At 52.3% G+C, this 18,461-nt stretch overlaps 1 protein-coding gene and 1 long non-coding RNA gene across 5 annotated transcripts; one reads left to right on the top strand and one right to left on the bottom strand.

Moving 5' to 3' along the window:
- Positions 1 to 206: 206 nt before the first annotated feature.
- COQ8B (coenzyme Q8B) lies at positions 207 to 17,955 on the top strand. Of its 4 annotated transcripts, none has more exons than XM_061388329.1 (15): positions 207 to 297; positions 695 to 799; positions 936 to 1,055; positions 1,205 to 1,271; positions 3,020 to 3,097; positions 6,163 to 6,285; positions 6,428 to 6,513; positions 7,745 to 7,885; positions 7,974 to 8,055; positions 9,060 to 9,153; positions 11,747 to 11,888; positions 12,044 to 12,151; positions 14,452 to 14,517; positions 16,617 to 16,703; positions 17,159 to 17,955. In XM_061388329.1, the coding sequence occupies exons 2-15, from the start codon at positions 698 to 700 to the stop codon at positions 17,438 to 17,440; spliced, it is 1,578 nt and encodes a 525-aa protein (XP_061244313.1). In that variant the 5' UTR covers positions 207 to 297; positions 695 to 697; the 3' UTR covers positions 17,441 to 17,955. The 4 variants fall into 4 exon arrangements, with proteins under 4 accessions (XP_061244313.1, XP_061244316.1, XP_061244315.1 ...); XM_061388332.1 differs by having other exon boundaries at positions 226 to 321; XM_061388331.1 differs by having other exon boundaries at positions 229 to 427.
- On the bottom strand, positions 10,078 to 17,883 carry LOC133230622 (uncharacterized). The gene is made up of 3 exons (XR_009730901.1): positions 17,829 to 17,883; positions 15,617 to 15,698; positions 10,078 to 12,187 (listed from the first exon to the last, which is right to left on the bottom strand). It is a non-coding gene; the product is annotated as an uncharacterized LOC133230622 (long non-coding RNA).
- Positions 17,956 to 18,461: the final 506 nt, after the last annotated feature.

Below are 18,461 nucleotides of genomic sequence, written 5' to 3'. Positions count from 1 at the left end.
AGCAGTGAGTTTCTACAGGAGAGGAAAGTTTGCAAAAAAAGACGTGTAGGAAACTGAAAGGTCTGCTGCGTACAAGTTTCTCCGAGGTGAGTGGAAGGGCATAAAATGGCACGTGTGCGCTCCGGTAGTGCCCCTAACCACCCTTAGGCCCCGCCCCGTCACGCACAGCGGGGCGTATTTTGTGCCAGTCAGTGACCTGCTCCTCTGTCATTGGCTAGCTGACCGGACGGGGCGGGCGTGAGGAGACTCCCGGAAGCGCAAGAGGCCCCCGGCGCGTAGCTGACCCCGAGCCAGGGAGTGGGTGCTTAGCAACCAGGGGAGGTGCCCAGTAACGGGATGGGGGGAAGACTGAAGGAATTGTGGGTGCCTAGCAACAGAGAGGAAGGCGGTGCCTAGCTACGAGGGGGGTACTCAGAGCAGTGGAGAGGTAGCCCTGGAGGATCTGTGGGTGTCTAGCAACGGGGAGGACCCTAGCAACGGCGGAGATGGGACTGGGGAAAGTGGTTTGGAGAGGTGCGCGGGAAGAGCCATGGGTTCTTAGCAATGAGAGAGGGAACCAGGAGAAACTGGGGGGCCTATTAACAGGGAAGGAAGTCTTTGGCGGGTGGGAGCCTTAGGGTAGACAGGGAGGAACGTGAGGCAAAGAAGAGATCAGTCCCACAACTCCTACCCATACCCTCCTCTTCTCCCCCAGACAATGTGGCAGGAGGTGGGGGGCCTACTGCGTGCGACCTGTGGACAGCTGGGCAGGACTATTGGTCTGCCTTGTGGGGCCCTGGGGCCGGGGCCCCGCTGCTGGGTAAGAGGCTGGGGAGGGGTTTCCAAGGGGAAGAGGCTGAAGGAGACTTCAGGGGGCCAAAGAACAGGGAGGGGTCTAAAAGAGCCAGGCAGATACCATATCCTCCACTCCTTACCAGTGTTCACATCTCTTGCAGGGGCCATGTGGGGATTTTGGGGCCCAAAAACTTCATCACGATGGGCCTGGCAGAGGCCTGGGTGAGGAGGACATTCGCAAGGCCCGGGAGGCCCGGATCAGGAAGACGCCCCGGCCTCAGGTATCATTGCGTACCACTCAGCAACACCCCCATGAAGGCAGCTGCCCTCCGGAGCTTGGGGAAGGGTGTGGTGGCAGGTTGGTCGGACTGCCTGGGTGCTCTGTCCATCTTTTCCCGCTCAGACCTTCTCCCCACTTCCCACTTCCCAGCTGAGTGACCGTTCTCGAGAACGCAAGGTACCCGCCTCCCGCATCAGCCGCTTGGCCAACTTTGGGGGTAGGTGTGATTATGGGAGACTGTGACCTAGATCAGAAGAGGTGACATTTACAGAATGAAGCAAGGGAGAGAGTGAATCAGAGAGAGAGGAGGGAGAGATGGAAAGAGAATGAAGGCAAAGGTCTGTAAAACCAAGAGAAATAGAGAAGAATGTTATGTTTGTTGAGAACCTGGAATGTGCAGGGCCCCTTACACGTGATCTCTGCAGTGAATCAGTGAGTGTTTGTTTCCATTCTATAGAGGAAGTGGAGGCTAAGGGAGGTAAACAGGACTAAACCCTGGGTCCTGCACCAGGATTATTCAGACTTCAGGTCACAACCTGCATGAAATAATTTAGCAGGTTGCAACCAGCATTTAAAAGAAGAATGGAAAATATGAGTGCAGATGTAGAGTCAGGGAGAAGTCTCGTTTCATGAAACATTATGTATCACTGGTCTCTATCGGTTATAATGCAAATGTCTTCTTGACTGTGAATCATGGTTCAAGTTTTAAAGATACTGATTCACAGTGTAAAGGAGTCAAATGCACTGCTTAGAGCTTTGGCACCAGGCTGCCCGGGGTTCAAGGGAGTGATTCTTATGCATCCTCACTTTGTGAGTCTGGATAAGTTACTTCTCTGAGCCTCGATTTCCTTTTCTGTAGAATGGAAGTGTTTCTATAAAATTTCTCTCATGAGGGTGTGAGGACCAAATGAGTCAGTACATAAAAGGCACTGGGAATGGTTTTTGGCAATGGGAAAGTGCTCAGAAAATTCAAACTATGATTATTTATGGAAATGATGAGAATACAAGAGGCAGAGTGACTTAAGATGTCTTTAAGGACAAGGAGACAGAGAAGGCAGAGGAAATCAGAGCTGGAGAGATAACATCAAAAGGAGGAACTGAGAGGAGGCCTAGACAGACATACTGGGTGGAGGGAAGTGCAAAGATGGAGAAAAAGCTGACTTAGAAAAGGACAGGTGGGCATGAAGAAGAGAAACAGGAGTCATAGGAAGACAGAGCGACCTTCGGGGAGAAGGGGATCGTTTCCAGGCCTTCTTACTCTTGGCTGTACACTGGAGTCATCTGGGATGGATGCCTAAAAGAAAAAGAATTCTGAGGGACTTCCCTAGCGATCCAGTGGTTAGCACCTTGCCTTCCAATGCAGAAAGTTTGGGTTCAGTCCCTGGTCGGTGAGCTAAGATCGCACATGCCTTGTGGCAAAAAATCCTGAAACATAAAACAGGAGCAATATTGTAACAAATTCAAGACTTTAAAACTGGTCCACATCAAAAAATCTAAAAAAAAAATAGGGCTAGTGACTTCCCTGGTGGTCCAGTGGTTAAGAATCCAACGCAGGGGACTTGCGTTCGACCCCTGGTCGGGAAACTAAGATCCCACATGCCGAGGGCTCGTCTCAGGCCAGTATAACCAGAACCTCAGTGGTGGGGCCTGGGCATCGTATTTACAAAAGCTCCTCACGTGATTCTGGGTGCAGCCGGGGGTGAAAAACACTGACCTGGGAGACAGAGACAAGGAGAGAGGGTTGGAAACAGAGGTAGCTTCACCTCCATGGGAACCTCAAGCAGGGAGACAGTGAGTAAGAGACTGATGTAGAGACAGAGGGATGCAGAGAGTTGACTACAAAGAGATGGGAGACAGGGGTACATAGAGGGAGACAGGAAAGAGGGTCAGGGAGGTGATGAGGGGGTGGGGAAGGAGATCACCCCAGGGCAAGTGAGCACTCAGGTCCCCCTCTCCCTTCCCCAGGACTGGCTGTGAGCTTGGGGCTGGGAGCACTGGCTGAGGTGGCCAAGAAGTCCCTGCCCGGAGGAGGTGTACAGTCAGGTAAGTGAGCCACGTGCCTGGGTCCACACCCTGGCCTTGCTGTGTGTCCTGGGACAAGTGGTTTCACCTCTCTGAGCCCCAGTTTCCTCATACAGAGAATGGAGCCAACAATGACATATCCACCTCTTTGGGTCATGGTGGAGTGCTCAGAGCAGGTGAAGCTGCTGTCAGGGTGGTGATGGGTAGAAGCAGGTCATGGGGGAAAAAATGTAAGCCATCCACAGTGCAGTTCCTAACTGTAAGCAGCAGAGGAAGTACAAAAATAGGAGAGCTGCTGAGGGTCTGTGGCCAATCGAGATGGACGGGCAGTGTAGAGAGCAGCATTTGTGGGTACGATTCCCCAGCATGTCAGTGTCTTGAAACAAAAACAGGGGTGGATATTCTAAATGAAAAAGAGACTAGAGAGATAATAATCGACAAAGGGAATGTGTGAGCCATGATTGAATGTTTGAAAAAAAATGACTATAAAAGACTTTGGGGGACAAACGGGAAAGTCAGAATATGACTGGATGGTAGATAGTTGAGAATTAGTGTTAATTTTCTTTTTTTTTAATGTCAAATTTATTAACTCTGCTATTATTTTAATTTTGTATTTTTTGGCCACGTGGCATGTGGAACTTCCCTGACCAGGGATCGAACCCACGTCCCCTGCATTGGAAGCATGGAGTCTTAGCCACTGGACCATCAGGGCAGTCCCAGTGTTAATTTTCTTGGATGTGATTTTGGCATTGTGATTGTGTAGGGGATCATTCTTCTTCTTAGCACAGGTTGAGTGCTGCAGATCAGTCAGCAAAAATAATGGTCAGTGTCTGGGTACAGTTAAAGTGGGTGAAGGAGCATGTCAAAACTTTGAATCAGGTGTGTAGGTATTCACAGGATGAATGCATCCTTTCTGTCTGTTTGGATCTTTTTCAAAGCAAAAAGTTGGCAGTAGGTGGAGGAACGGTCTGGCTTTAAGGTAAGGCCAGACTGAATTTACACCCTTTTTTGCCACTTCTGTGCTGTGTGACCTAGAGCCAGGCAAAGCACCTTTCTGAATCTCTGGCTTCCTCACCTTGAAATTTAAGGCATTGGTTTTTCTTACTTCCTGGGGTAATTGTAGAGATTCAGCCAAAGAATCCATAGAAACACTTAAAATTCTGCCTAGCACAAGGTGAGCCCTCAATAAAGAGCTCAATAACTGTTATGAAAATAAATAAAAGCTTAATAAACACTTTATTGAATATAGAATTTGCATATAGAACCACACACATCTAATTGTACAGCATGGGTAGTTTTCACTAGGTGGACGCATCTGTGCACCCATATCAAAAAACCCTAAAACAAGCAGTTCTCAAACTTTTTAATCTTAAGATCCATTTATATCTTTAAAACTGAGGAATGGATAGACCAAATGTGTTATATCTATACAATGGGATTTTATTCAGCCATGAAAAGGAATGAAGGACTGATCCATGCTATTGTGTGGTTGAATCTTGAAATACTATCCTGAGTGAAAGAAGCCAGACACAAAAGGCCATATATTTTATGATTCCATTTATCTAAAATGTCCAGAGGAGGGAAATCTACAGAGATAGAAAGTAGATTAGTGGTTTCCAGGGGCTCAAGGGCAGGTGGGTGAGGGAAATGGGAGGGGGTAACTGCTCACAGGCTTCCCTGGTGGCCCAGTGGTAAAGAATCCACCTGCCAATGCAAGAGCCACGGGTTCGATCCCTGGGAAGACACCCTGGAGAAGGAAATGGCACCCCACTCCAGTATTCTTGCCTGGAAAATCCCATGGACAGAGGAGCCTGGCAGGCTACAGTCCATGGGATCATAAAAGAGTCAGACACAACTTAGTGGCTAAACAACTGCTAATAGGTATGGGTGCCCTTTTGGGGGTGAGGAAAATGTTCTGTAATTGATCGTGGCGATAGTTGCACAACTGAAAATGCTAGAAGTCCCTGAACTGCGTGCTTTAAATGGGTATATTATATCATGTGTGAATTACATCTCAATAAAACCATTAAAAAACAGAATGAGAACCCCAAGAACTTGTTTATATTTACTATATGTGCTGTATTGGAGATTAAAACTGAAAAATTTGTGACGATTCCCTGGTAGTCCAGTGGTTGAGACTCTGTGCTTTCACCACCGATGGCCTGGGTTCAATTCCTGGTTGGTGAACTAAGATCCCATTTTTTTTTTGGCGCAGTTTTGCCAAAAAAAAAAAATTGAAATTTAAAAACTGAAAAATGTTGTAAACAAGAATATACACACTCACTCCATCTGTCATCAGAGCAATTACAGCATCACAAGTCACAGAACTTCCAGAAAACGCCACTGAACATTTATAGGCTAATAAGGGTAAAAAAGGGAAAATAATGTATTGATACAATTATGAAAGTTCTGTTCTCACAGACTCTCCTAGAGGGTCTCAGGGCCCCCAGACCACAGTTGGAGAATTGCTGCCCTGGTTCTCCAGAAGCTCTTCTGTACCCATTCTGGCATGTCCTCCCCACATCAGGGGTCCCCACTGTCTTGGCTTCTGACCCTCAAGATTAGTTGTGTCTGTTTTTGCTCCTTACACCCGTATCATCAGACAGTGTTTCATGGCATGTGTCTGGCTTGTTCCGCTCAGCATTCTGTTTAAGAGGTGTGTCTGTGTTACTGTAAGCTGTCATAGGTTGTTCAACGCTGTTCTCATCACCCCGTGGCTCTTCCACAGTCCCTTTGTTGGTTCTATTGATGGTCCTTTGGGTTTTTTCCATTTTGAGACTGTTGTAACAGTGTTGCCGTGAACCTTCTTGGGCATCTGTTGGTGGACACATTTATGCATTTCCCTTGGGGATATACCTCAGAGAGAAATCGGGTACAGTTGTATGCTTCAGTGGAAACTTCCCAACTGTTTCCCAAAGGGCCTGGGCCGTGGCACGGTCAGCAGCAGCGCTGGCGTTCCAGCGTTCCACATCTTTGCCAACACTTGGTATTGTCGTCTTTGTTTTAGCCATTCTGGTGTCTGTGCGGTGGTGTCATAATGATCTTTTTTGTGGTTGCCGTACTAACGATGATTCTCTCCACCCCAGAGGGAGGCTCCCAGCCAGGCTCCAGCCTTTTCCTGTCGGAGGCCAACGCTGAGAGGATCGTGCAGACCTTGTGTACAGTTCGGGGGGCTGCCCTCAAGGTTGGCCAAATGCTCAGCATCCAGGGTACAGCAGCATGATGACTCTTGACTCCTGACCCCTGACCTCAGCCTCACCCCACCCCACCTACCACCAAGCCCCGGCTTCAGATACTCCCACAGGGCCCCTCGTAGCCTCCCCTCTCACTGGCTTCTCGCTATCTCCCAAGACAACAGCTTCATCAGCCCCCAGCTGCAGCGCATCTTCGAGCGGGTCCGCCAGAGCGCCGACTTCATGCCACGCTGGCAGATGCTGGTGAGTGCTCCGAGCGGGAAAGGCTGGTGAAGGAGGCCTGCCCCGCCTGCCTGGCCCTCCTGGCTTCATGGCTCGGCTCCCTGTCTGACTCAGTGTTCCCGTTCGTTAAACAGGAATCACTAAAGCCCACATCTCGGAGAATGGTGGTGATGAGTCAGTGAGAAAAAAGCACAGGGCTCTTCGTCCAGTTCCTGGCAGGCTCAGGGCTCTGTCTGGGCTGTGAAAGAGGCTGTGAAGCACTGTGGTCAGAGGCCAGACTTTGGGAGTTCAAACCCCAGCTCTGCCACTTGCTACCTGTGCGGTTAGACACATGGCCTGCCCTTTCTGCTTCAGTGACCTCATCTATGATTGGTGGTAGTTCTAACAACACCCACATCTTGGGGTTACAGAAACCAGTGTGTGCAGAGCACCTGAAAGGGCGCCTGACACACCACGAGTGACATGCAAATGTTAGCCGTTCTTATTACCGCTTTTTAATTAAAGGAGAGCGTGTCTGTAAATAGGTTGGCACAGTGCCTGACACTGAGTAACTGCCCAGGACATGAGCTGTTCTAATCACTGGGGCAAGGGTGTGGAGCCCAGGATCCAGCCACCTGCCTTCTGAGTGTTGTTCTCTCTCTCTCCATATGACCCTGCCCGCCTCTGAGCCACTCTGCGCAGGGCCCAGCCCACAGGAAGAGCTCTGTAATTTTAGCTCTTTTTTATCATGTTAACTGTAGAGTTAATAATACAATATATGGATATATGGGTATAATGGAGGACAATTATCAATCTTGAAATGAAGAAGTGTTAGTTGCTCAGTTGTATCCGACTTGTGTGACCCCATAGATTGTAGCTGGCCAGGTTCCTCTGTCCATGGAATTCTCCAGGCAAGAATACTGGAGTGGGTTGCCATTCCCTTCTCCAGGGGATCTTCCTGACCCACTGATCAAACCTGGGTCTCCCACGTTGTAGGCAGATTAACTATACCTAATAGCATTCCCCACAGCAGCCTGCACAGCCTCAGGAGTATGGGCCTTCCAGTCTGTCAGCGCCTGGCTCATCACCTTGGGCCAGGAGGTCTCTCTCTGAGCCTCAGTTTCCCCATCTGTAAAGTGGGGTAGCAGCCAAGAGCTTGGCCCAAGGCCTTGCATGTGGCGAGTGGGGTTATTGACCTGTGAAGCGCTCAGCACAGGGCGTGGACCCAGCTGCCTGAAACGATGATGACAAGTGTCATGACCACTCTCTCCAGAGAGTTCTCGAAGAGGAGCTCGGCGGGGACTGGCAGGCCAAGGTGGCCTCTCTGGAGGAGGTGCCCTTTGCAGCTGCCTCCATTGGGCAGGTGCACCAGGGCGTGCTGAGGGACGGCACAGAGGTGGCCGTGAAGATCCAGGTGAGAGGGGAAGCAGGGTGGGAGTTGAGGGGGGGGCACCTGGCCACCCCAGGGGGACTGCAATCCCCCCTCCCTCCTCCCCTCCCAGTACCCAGGCGTTGCCCAGAGCATCCAGAGTGATGTCCAGAACCTGCTGGCGGTGCTCAAGATGAGCGTGGCCCTGCCGGAGGGTGAGGCACGCAGTACCCCCCTCACCCCAACCCCAACTGTGGTGGGTGGCACCCTGAAGAGATAAAGTGGAGGGGGGGGCTGGACGCAGCAGGGGGTGGCCAGCAGCTCATGGCAGGGTGTTTCACGTGTGTGAGCCCGAGTGAGCACCCAAGTCTGGGTGTTTGAAACAGAAGGGACACCAAGGTGGGGAGAACCCAGGGTATAGGCATGTGACAAAGTCAGGCTTAGACGTGCTGACAGAGATCCTGAGAGACAGAAGCCCAGACAGAAATCCAGAAACAGACACACGGGATGTGCAGAGCGGGACAGGAGGCCTGAGAACGAGCCACAGAAACAGGAGGGGGTGTCAGTGGGACCTCACGAGTGTGTTACAGTATGTGAGAGAGCGCCTGAGGGAGATGGAGCAGAGTGTGTGTGTGTGTGTGTGTGTGTGTTTGTGAGAGAGAGAGAGAGAGAGAGGGTGGGGGGAGAGTGAGAATGAGAGTCAGGCCCAGAAGGAAGCTTCAGAGACACTGGAAGCAGCATAAGGGAGCAAGAAATAGGGACAGAGGGGGACTTCCCTGGCCGTCCAGTGGTTAAGACTGTGCGCTTCCACTGCAGGGGGCACAGGTTCAATCCCTGGTCAGGGAACTAAGATCCCACATGCCATGGTGTGTGCAGTGTGGCCAAAAAAGGGACAGAGAATAGGTGGCAGATGTGACTGTGAAAAGGGCCTAAGGACCAGTGTGCGTGCCCAAGAAAGAGACCCCAGCCAAGAGGCTTCCACAGAGCCTGCAGCTGTGTGAAGGGCTGAGGGGAGTGTGTGCCCAGAGCGTGTGGGTGAAAGACATGGAGCAGAAGGGATGAGGGCTGGGGAGACAGAGTGACAGACACGACTGGCAGCAGAAGATGTCCCTGAGTGGGAGCCTGAGGGGTCAGGCAGGGGGCAGGAGGCAGTCTGTGGCCTTCCCTGCCTGACATGGCTGCACCCTCCCCGCCCCCCGCCCCTACTTCCCACCCCCAGGCCTGTTTGCTGAGCAGAGCCTGCAGGCCTTGCAGCGGGAGCTGGCATGGGAGTGTGACTATCGTCGTGAGGCGGCCTGTGCCCAGAACTTCAGGTGAGCTGACGCCCCTATAGGCCCCTGGGCAGGCTTTCCTGGTAGTTCAGGCAGTAAAGAATCTGCCTGCAATGCAGGAGACCCAGGTTCAATCCCTTGGTGTGGGGAAGATCCCCTGGAAAAGGGAATAGCTACCCACTCCAGTATTCTTGCCTGGGAAATCCCAAGGACAGAAGAGCCTGGCGGGCCACAGTCCATGGGGTCGGGAAGGGTTGGACACGACTGAGTGACTAACACATACACGCAGGCTCCTAGAGGCCCCCTTCTACCCTCCAGATTCCTTCACGGGCCGAGAGGGCAGCTGGAGCCCTGCGGTGGGGCTGGCAGACTGCTTCTCTCTTCATTCATTTGATCATCCATCCAGCCCTTCACTCATTACTTCATTCACACCCTGTGTCCTCTGTGAGCATTCTAAATTCCTCTCTCTAAATGTCTCTACTTTCTCATCAGTCAAATGGGACCCTGAACCCCTGTAGTCCGATGCAGGAGACAGACTTGTCAGCAGGCAGTCACACCCACTGGACTAACAGAGATGAAGCTATCAAGAGTTGGGGGCTCCAGGGACTTCCCTGGTGATCCAGTCCCTAAGATTCTGCCCTTACAATGCAGGGGCACAGGTTCAATTCCCGGTCAGGGAACTAAGATCCCATGTGCCTCACATCGTGGCCAAAAAATAAACTTAAAAACAAAAGAGCTGGGGGCTCCAGGTCATCCCTTATACTCTGTGGGCAGGAGGAACAATGGATAGAAGCGTTTTGGAGAATGGTTTGGCATCATCAAGGCTTAGGATCCATATCTAACCCAAGAGTTGCCCTCCTGGCTAAATACTCTAGGGACACGTATGCCAGTACGCACCATCAGACTTTTCCAGAATACTCCAAACACTCATAGCCCCAAATTGGAAACAACCCAAATCTATCAGACTTATCCAGCAGGGTGAATAAATTATGGTATATTCATCAACACAGTATCACGTAGCATTGAAAAGGAGTGAACTTCAGCTCCGTGGAACAGTGGTTGTATCTTAGAGCATCGTGATAAACTGCAATTAATTACATCTCAGTGAGACCCTCCACAGTGCGAAGCATGGCCCACATGTTTACTGAGCCCAGCTCTGTAGATATGAAGGCAATAGAAGGCAGTGGTTAGGGGCCTGGGCTCAGATGTGGGATCCAGTCAGGATTCAGTCCTGGGTCAGCCCTTAATGGACTGGGTAGCTTTAATCTGCATGGTGACCTCAACAGAGCATCCTCAGAGAAAGTGAGGATAAAGGGGAATTGTGCTGGGACTTCCCTGGTGGTCCAGTGGCCAAGACTCCCTGCTTCCAATGTAGGGGGCCTGGGGTTCGATCCCTGGTCAGGAAACTAGATCCCACAGACCACATCTAAGAGTTCACAGGCCACAGCTAAAAGGTTCTATGTGCTGGAACTAAGACCCAGCACAACCAAATAAGTATTTTTTTAAAAGAGGGAGTTATTGTGCTGACTAAATGCTCAGCAGAAGCCTGGCCCATGAGGAGCAGTTCAAACATCAGAGATTTAATCAACAAGCACAAAAATACCATCCCCCAAAGCAGAATGTCAATGCGGGAGACCTGGTTAGATTCCTGGGTTGGGAAGATCCTCTGGAGGAGGGCCTGGCAACCCACTCCAGTATACTTGCCTGGAGAATCCCCATGGACAGAGGAGCCTAGAGGGTTACAGTCCATGGGGTCACAAAGAGTCAGACATAACTGAGTGACTAAGCACAGCATAGCAAAGTAGGACCTGGAGATAGAGAGTGTCAAGTGGGCTGGGCCAGAGCACTCCTGTGTGGGGTCTGGGGAGACCACCCCCTCCCAGAATTTCCCAGTGCTCTTAGGATAAAACCCACGTCATTTCCCCAGCTCCCTGTCCCCCCACCCCCATCCCCAATGCCTTCCTACAGGTCCCCAACCAGAGGCCTTGCTCATATTCTTTGCCTCCCATATCTCACAGTAACATGCTTATCTCAATCTACTGTTGGTCTGTTTGTTAGAATGTGGTCTTCTGTGACTGATGGCGGGGCAGCGGGGCATGCCTGGGGCTCCTGTTACTGCTCTGTCACCCAGCATCATCCAACACAGGGATGGACGCCAAGAGCACCCTTTATTAGTCAGTGTTCAGAATAATGACTCCAAGGAGTGGCCAACGAGTATCACTGTGGACTCAGAGATTTGTATATCAGTGACTATTTTTCAGATAGATGAATTAATAAGTTGATGAGAAAGTAATGCTCATTGAGTTTAACACACTGAGCTCATCCTGGGGTGACCAGAAGTCAGAGAAGTGTTTCCAGTAGGGAAGTGGTCCCTGGGTCTCCAGCTGCACTTAGGAGCAGGCACAGAGATATTTGTTGAATGAATGCATGAGTCAATGAAGGAAGTGTCTGAATGGGTGTCAGTCCAGCCAGGTACTGGCCATCACTCAGGGCAGAGAGGAAAGAAGAGGGCAGGAGAGAAGATCAGACACAGACTTTCCCATGGAAGACTTCTCAGAGGAGGGGGAGGGCTCAAGCCAGGGCCACAGGGGCCTGAAGAGTGAGGTCCCCACCCCTACCCTCCCATCTGCCCCAGGCAGCTGTTGGCAGATGACCCCTTCTTTCGGGTGCCGGCGGTGATTCAGGAGCTGTGCACGACGCGGGTGCTGGGCATGGAGCTGGCTGGAGGGGTCCCCCTGGACCAATGCCAGGGCTTGAGCCAGGACATCCGGAACCAGGTACATGGACTCATGGGACAGTCAGAAGGGTGCTGCCCTGGGGCAGGGCTGGCTGGGCGGGGCAGGTCAGACCCATGGTCCCCCTCCAGGCTTCAGAGGGCTTTACAGGGGGCACATGACTCTGAGATTTCTGTTACTCCTTCTCCCCACCCCAGATCTGCTTCCAGCTCCTGAGGCTTTGTCTTCGGGAGCTGTTTGAGTTCCGATTCATGCAGACAGATCCCAACTGGGCCAACTTCCTGTATGATGCTTCCAGCCACCAGGTGGGTTCCTTGTGACGTGTCAGGGTGCGTCAGGTGCTGTAACAGATATTTCCCACTATGTCAGTAGCTCAGCACAATAGCTCCAATAGCTGTTGTAGCAGGCTGGAGCGGCCTCCTCCATGCAGTGATTCAGGGACCCAGGCTCCTTCCCTTTTGTGAGTGTGCCACCTCCCCCCTCCCCACACGCACCCCAGGCCTTGAAAGGCTCTCCTTCCAGTGCAAGGGGAAAGAGAGGTTGAAAAGGTAACCTCCTGCCTAACTGCTTTGGCCAGAAATGACCCATCATTCTCTTCACCATTCCATTGATAGGAACTGGACACATGACTCATCTAGGTGCAAGGGATGCTGGGAAATCTCTGGCTAGGCAGTGGCAATGGAGAAGAGTCATTACCTCACCTGTCATTCATTTAGAACATCCCAAGTATTAACAACTACTGCCTCTTGACAGTGATGCCAAGACAACTCCGACCCTTGCCTTCCCAGAGTTCCTCACCCAACACAGGCCCCATCACCAGACAATGTGACCTGCAGTTAGCACCTTGGTAGGGAAGCACAGGCCACAGAGGGGTCAAGTGATGGGGGAAGCTCAGGGGTTGGTGGGAAGCCAGGGAAAGTGGCTAACCCTGCCTGGGGTGAGTGGGGCCAAGGAAGCTGAAACCAGAAAGACAGGAGAGGCACAGCCATTTAAGGAGCAGGGAATAAAGAGCTTTTCTGGTAAAAGACACAGGTAATCCAAAGGCCCGGGAGTGACAGTTTGCACTGAAAGGCTCTCGGCATGCATGGTTGCTCAGTAGCTTTCCACCGTGGTCTGTGCCATTCCGTCCCTGGAGGAGTCCTTCTAAAGCCCAAGTCCCTTCCACAGCTTCCAGCAGCCTCAGGGTCAAGTGAGCCATGTGCTGAGGGCAACAGGGCCCCACTGCATCCAGCCTCTGTCCCTTGCCACCTTCTTCCCCAAGTGCACAGATGCCTGCATCCCTCCAAGGCTCCCATGGCAGGGAGGGCAGTTTTCCCAACTTGGGGGCCAGGGTGGGGGTGGAGGGCGGTGATCTGAGTCCTGACATCAATTCGCTGGGTCTCAGAAGCTGTTTTATTTTAAAGGCATAGACTATGTTGCCAGTGGGAGGGATCATATTGTTTCAGGACACTTGTGTTTGATGTTTATATTTATGTGTGCATTCGCACTGGAGCCCAGAATAATCTACATTTTTTTTTTTTTTTGGAGTATAGAGCTTCCCTGGTGGGTCAATAGTAAAGAGTCCGCCTGCCAATGCAGGAGACGTGGGTTCCATCCCTGGGTTTCAGAAGATCCCCTGGAGGAGGAATTGGCAACCCACTGTAGTAGTCTTGCCTGGAAAAATCCCATGGACAGAAGAGCCTGGCAGGCTCCAGTCCATGGGGTCGCAAGAGTCGGACACAACTTAGCGACTAAACAACAATAGTTGCTTTACGCTGATGTGTCCGTTTTGCTGTGGAGCACAATGGATCAGCCATGCGTATCCTTATGTCCCCTCGTTTTTGAATCTGCATTTTCTTACTGTGGGTTGTGATCAATAGTTTGAACTCCACTGTTACAGAGAAACTTACACATGTGTTCATTCCCTAGCAAAACCCCAAAATAACCACAGTGCCCATCAAGCAGATAAATGTGATATATTCACCCAACAGGATCTTAACTGGGCAGAGAAAAAATGAATGAAAGAGCTAGAGCAGTGGGGATGAATTGCAAAACCACATTGAACACAAAGAATTTGCAGAATAACTATCCTAAATGCCATGTATGTGAAGTTTTAAAATACGCAAAACATGACTATGTATTGTTCATGGGTCCACATATATGTAGAAAATGTAGCAGTGCACGCATGGGAATTTCAGGAAACAATAATATTTCAGGAAAGTAGTGACCCTGAAAGAGAGGGTAGGGACTGGGGGAGGTAGAATCAGGACCCACTTTGATTGGCAGTATATTTGTGAGTGTATTGGTAGTAGGATTTGTGAGTGTTGATTTCACTTTTCCATGTATTTTCTTATTCTCTGGATGTTTCTTTTTCTTCTGTGCCTAAAACATGTTATTATAAAAACAACTAGAACCCCCAAAATAAAAGCCAGGTCCCTTCAGCTTCATGGTGGGATGGATTGAAGTGTGGAGACCAGAAGCCAGGAGTCCCGGGAGGCAGCTGGTCAGGGACTCGGGCAGGAGGGGGTGTGTTGGGGGGGACAGAGGGATGGGCCCTGGCACCCCCACAGATAATGGGGAGCATTGGTGGACCCCCAGCATCACTTTCACCATCCCTCAATCCCAGGTGACCTTGCTGGACTTCGGGGCAAGCCGGGAATTTGGGACCGAATTCACAGACCATTACATTGAGGTGAGTGCTCCCCAGCCCTGGGGTCTCTGAAGGGCCAAGCCTCAAGCCAGATACTAAGGCTTGCAGAGAAGGAGAAATACAATATCTGGCATTAAGAAATAAATAATAAGGCCCTGGATCTCTGAAGCCATGCTTTGCAGCTTGTTCAGAGCAGGGGAGGGACACAGAATTAGGAAACTCCTGAATAACAAGTGGTTTCTTAAACCCTAGGAGGCTGGGGTGGGGTGGGGGAGCTGGCAGAAGAGGTGTCAGAGACAGGCCTAGGGCTCTGGCTTGAGGAGCTGGGCCTTGGTGGGTGGGGGGGGTCGCCTTTGCATGGGGACAGGAAAGAGTTGGTTACCCCACCCCGCAACACAGACACACAGGCTCCCTGGGGTTCTCTCTGCAGGCCACTCTGGAGGTGCAAAGCTGAGGCTTCTCTGGGTAGTTGGGACATCCCCTCCCCACCCCCACAGTCCTGTTTAGCATGGCCCTCCTGCCTCCTCCCCAGCCTTTTCCAGTTTAAAAAAGCCCTGTCACACAGGTCCCCCGAGGACCACAGGCGTGACAGATGGCCAGACAGGCTGGGGCAGGGGGAGCCAGGACAGACCAGAACTGCCAGAGTTAATCTTGTATCCCCCTTCCTCCCAAGAAGGGGCAACCCGGTGGTGAAGGGTTCATCCCCCTTCCCCTCCTCGCCGGGCCATTCCCCACTCTGAGCCTGGTTCCTCTTCTGGGAAACAGGGACCCTCCTATGCACCTTTTAATACAGTAAGTCCCCGACACACAAACCTCTAGTTGCAAACTTTCAAAGACGTGAACCTGCGTTCACATGTCCGGTCACGTAAGTTAGTTCACGTGTCTGGCGTAACCATCACCTCTGTTGTCACCTCGTGCATCCTCTACAGGGGCCTATGCTTTTGTATACTGTACAGTACGGAGTACAGTAGTACACCATCTTTCTCTCAAGCCCCAAATGTCCGGAAGCCAGCGTAAAAGCAGCAGTATATAACTGATCGTGTTAACGGGGTACCCAGGCTAACTTTGTTGGACTTAGGAGCAAAACTGAACTTAGGAATGCGCTCTCAGAAAGGAACTCATTCATATGTAGGGCACTTACTGTAGTAATAGGAATTCATGATATTTATGGTGTTTCCTTCGTGTGGGCAACTTCCCCGGTGGCTCAGTGGTAAAGAATCCACCTGCAATGCAGGAGACACGGGTAGATGTGGGTTCAATCCCTGGGTCAGGAAGATCCCTTGAAGGAGGAAATGGCAACCCACTCCAGTATTCTTGCCAGGAAAATCCCATGGCCATTGGAGCCTGGAGGGCTACAGTCCATAGAGCCACAAACAGTCGGACACAACTGAGCACACACACACCGTGTGAAGCATGCCACAGATACACCTTCATCCTCCCAGAGCCCCATGAGGAAGACAATTTCAGCATCCCCACTTCACAGATGAGAAAGCAGAGGCCCCCAAAGCAAAGCGACTTTCCCAGAGTCAGCCAGTGAGTGGCAGAGCTGGGATGGAGCCCAAGCAGGCTGGCTCCCGATTCTGTCTGTCTGTCCCTACGCCCTCAACTCCTGCCCACTACATGGCTGGAGAGCTGCTTAGCTCCAAACACTGATTTACTAAACAAGGGTTTTCACCAAGGGCCTCCTGAATGAGTGCCAGACCCTGTGCCACTTGGGACTATACCCAACTGGGATGCCTGCCCTCTTGGGGCTCCAAGTCCAGTATGGAAGCCAGACATCAACCAAGTGATCCCAGAGATGGCAACCTCAGAGGCAGTTCTGGGTCATGGTCACACCCTTTAGCAACTGAGTGTTTGGACCCGTGGGCATCACTTGGCATCTGCTTTGCTCTGTCCTGCTTCCAGGCAGCCTCTGCCTTCCCAGCCAAGTGGGCGGAACGCCTGACCACCCCAACCCCCAGGCTCAGAAACAGTCTTGAGAGAGGCACAGACAGGGTAAGGTGGAGAGGGAGAGGCTTCCAGGTGAGAGGGCTTAGACAGAGGAGAACAGAAGTGGATCTGGGCAGGGCCAGGCTTCCAGCTCCCGTCTCCAAACCCACCCTTGAACCCCTCTGACTCTGTGCCCATATCCGCCTTTCCAGGTGGTGATGGCTGCAGCCAATGGAGATAAAGACCGGGTCCTGCAGAAATCGAGAGACCTCAAATTTCTCACAGGCTTTGAGACCAAGGTGGGGAGAGTTGGAGCTGGTGTCTCCTTGCGGAGAGTAAAAGCGCTTCTCTCTACTGGGGGGAACTGTGGATGAGTGGGGGACTCTAGGGGGACCGCTTCTCTGTACTGGGGCTCTGGGGAGGAGGAGTAAATGGGGGTACCACTCATCTATTCTAGAGAGGGAGTGGGGGGCTGGCTGCTTGTGGATTTGGTGGGGCAGGGGGTTGAGGAACAGAAGCTGCATCTCTGTCCTAGAGAGTGAAGGCTATGTGTCAACTAGAGGCCCTGAGAGGACAGGAAGGGTGCTTTCTTTGGGGAGTAGAGGGGGGCTTCTTGTCTCTTAGGGGTCCCGGAAGGAGCGGAGGCTGCCTGTTATTCTCTGGGAAATTGAGGGCTTGTGTTTATACTTGAGACTCTGGGGGAGCAGAGGGCTATATGTCCACACTGGGTGCCTCTTGTCTCCCCAATCCCTAGGCATTCTCAGATGCCCACGTGGAGGCTGTGATGATCCTGGGGGAGCCCTTTGCCACTCAGGGCCCCTACGACTTTGGGGCGGGTGACACTGCCCGCCGCGTGCAGGGCCTCATCCCTGTGCTGCTGCGGCACCGGCTTCGCCCACCACCCGAGGAGACCTACGCCCTGCACCGAAAGCTGGCTGGGGCCTTCCTGGCCTGCGCCCGCCTCCGTGCCCAGATCGCCTGCCGGGACCTCTTCCAGGACACCTACCACCGCTACTGGGCTAGTCGCCAGGCATAGCCACGGCCCATAGCCTCCTAACCAGAGGACCCATCAGAGAGACTCCATCTCAGGACTCCAGCCCCATAGCAGGCCATCCCCTGCTATGAGGCTTCTTTTCCGCCCCCCTGCTCTAGGCCTGGGGACCCCCCGTGGGCTTGGGACTAGGACACTCCCAGCTTCATACCCCCATGTCCTGCCCTCCCCACTCCAAAGGGAGCATCCAGGAATTCTACCCTGGTATTAATTTATTTCTAAAAACATTTGAGAGAGTCTTAGGCCCCTCTGCACTGCCATCACGGAGATGTAGAAGCAGCTAGAGGGGGAGCCCCTCACCTCTGCCTCAGGTTCCCCATAGATATGGTCCGTGAAAGAGGAGGGGGTGGTGGTTGGTGGAGGGAGCTCTTACCTTTGCCTTGCTCACCCCTGCACCAGCTGCCTTCTCCCTGGTGGCATCCTCTCTGTGTGTTTGGGGAGGGCATGGTGGGGGGGGGGGGTGTGAAACTTCAGACCTAATAAAAGTGACCCTCCCATTCCCCCAGTTCTTTTCTCTGCTCCAGGGGTGGGGGGAGGTCGCAGGCTGCCTCCAGGTGCAGATGGCCAGCCCCCTCCCACCCTCTTGTCTGAAAGGCCCAGTCCTGCCTGGGCCATCTGTTGCCAGGAACCTCCTTCTCTCCTTTCCCTACCGCCCCCCCACCCCGCCCCCCCGCACGTGCTGACCACCTGCTCTGAAGGCTGCAGCAGCTGAGAAGGCCTTCCTCCCCACCCCCCAGAACACTTTATACACACACACACTCACACACCACCTCCCAGCCTCCTGGCTCCCTTCGCTCGGCTCCCAGCAACCTCGCTTTTTTGCTAATGGGCCTTAATGCCCCTGCCAGCTGCTTTGCCAAACCCACAGGACTGGGCGGGAGCAGGGGCGCTTGGGCAGCCAGAAGCCGCTCCCCCGTCCCAGCCTGGTGCCCCCGCCCCCAAAGCTGAACCGACCGCGCACCAGGACGTAGGGGTCTGTTCACTCCCCCTCCCCTTCCCAGCAAAA

This window comes from Bos javanicus, chromosome 18 (assembly GCF_032452875.1).
Source record: "Bos javanicus breed banteng chromosome 18, ARS-OSU_banteng_1.0, whole genome shotgun sequence".
NCBI classification, from domain to species: Eukaryota; Metazoa; Chordata; class Mammalia; order Artiodactyla; family Bovidae; genus Bos; species Bos javanicus.
The sequence above is the reverse complement of the archived record's forward strand: the minus strand, read 5'-3'. Positions and strand labels throughout refer to the sequence as shown.

Bases quoted from the DNA above. Each gene is read 5' to 3' on its own strand.
- COQ8B (XM_061388329.1), top strand. From the start codon at position 698: ATGTGGCAGGAGGTGGGGGGCCTACTGCGTGCGACCTGTGGACAGCTG. The intron at 6,286-6,427 runs GTACAGCAGCAT...CTATCTCCCAAG, and splicing joins CCAAATGCTCAGCATCCAGG to ACAACAGCTTCATCAGCCCC. The intron at 12,152-14,451 runs GTGGGTTCCTTG...CCTCAATCCCAG, and splicing joins ATGATGCTTCCAGCCACCAG to GTGACCTTGCTGGACTTCGG.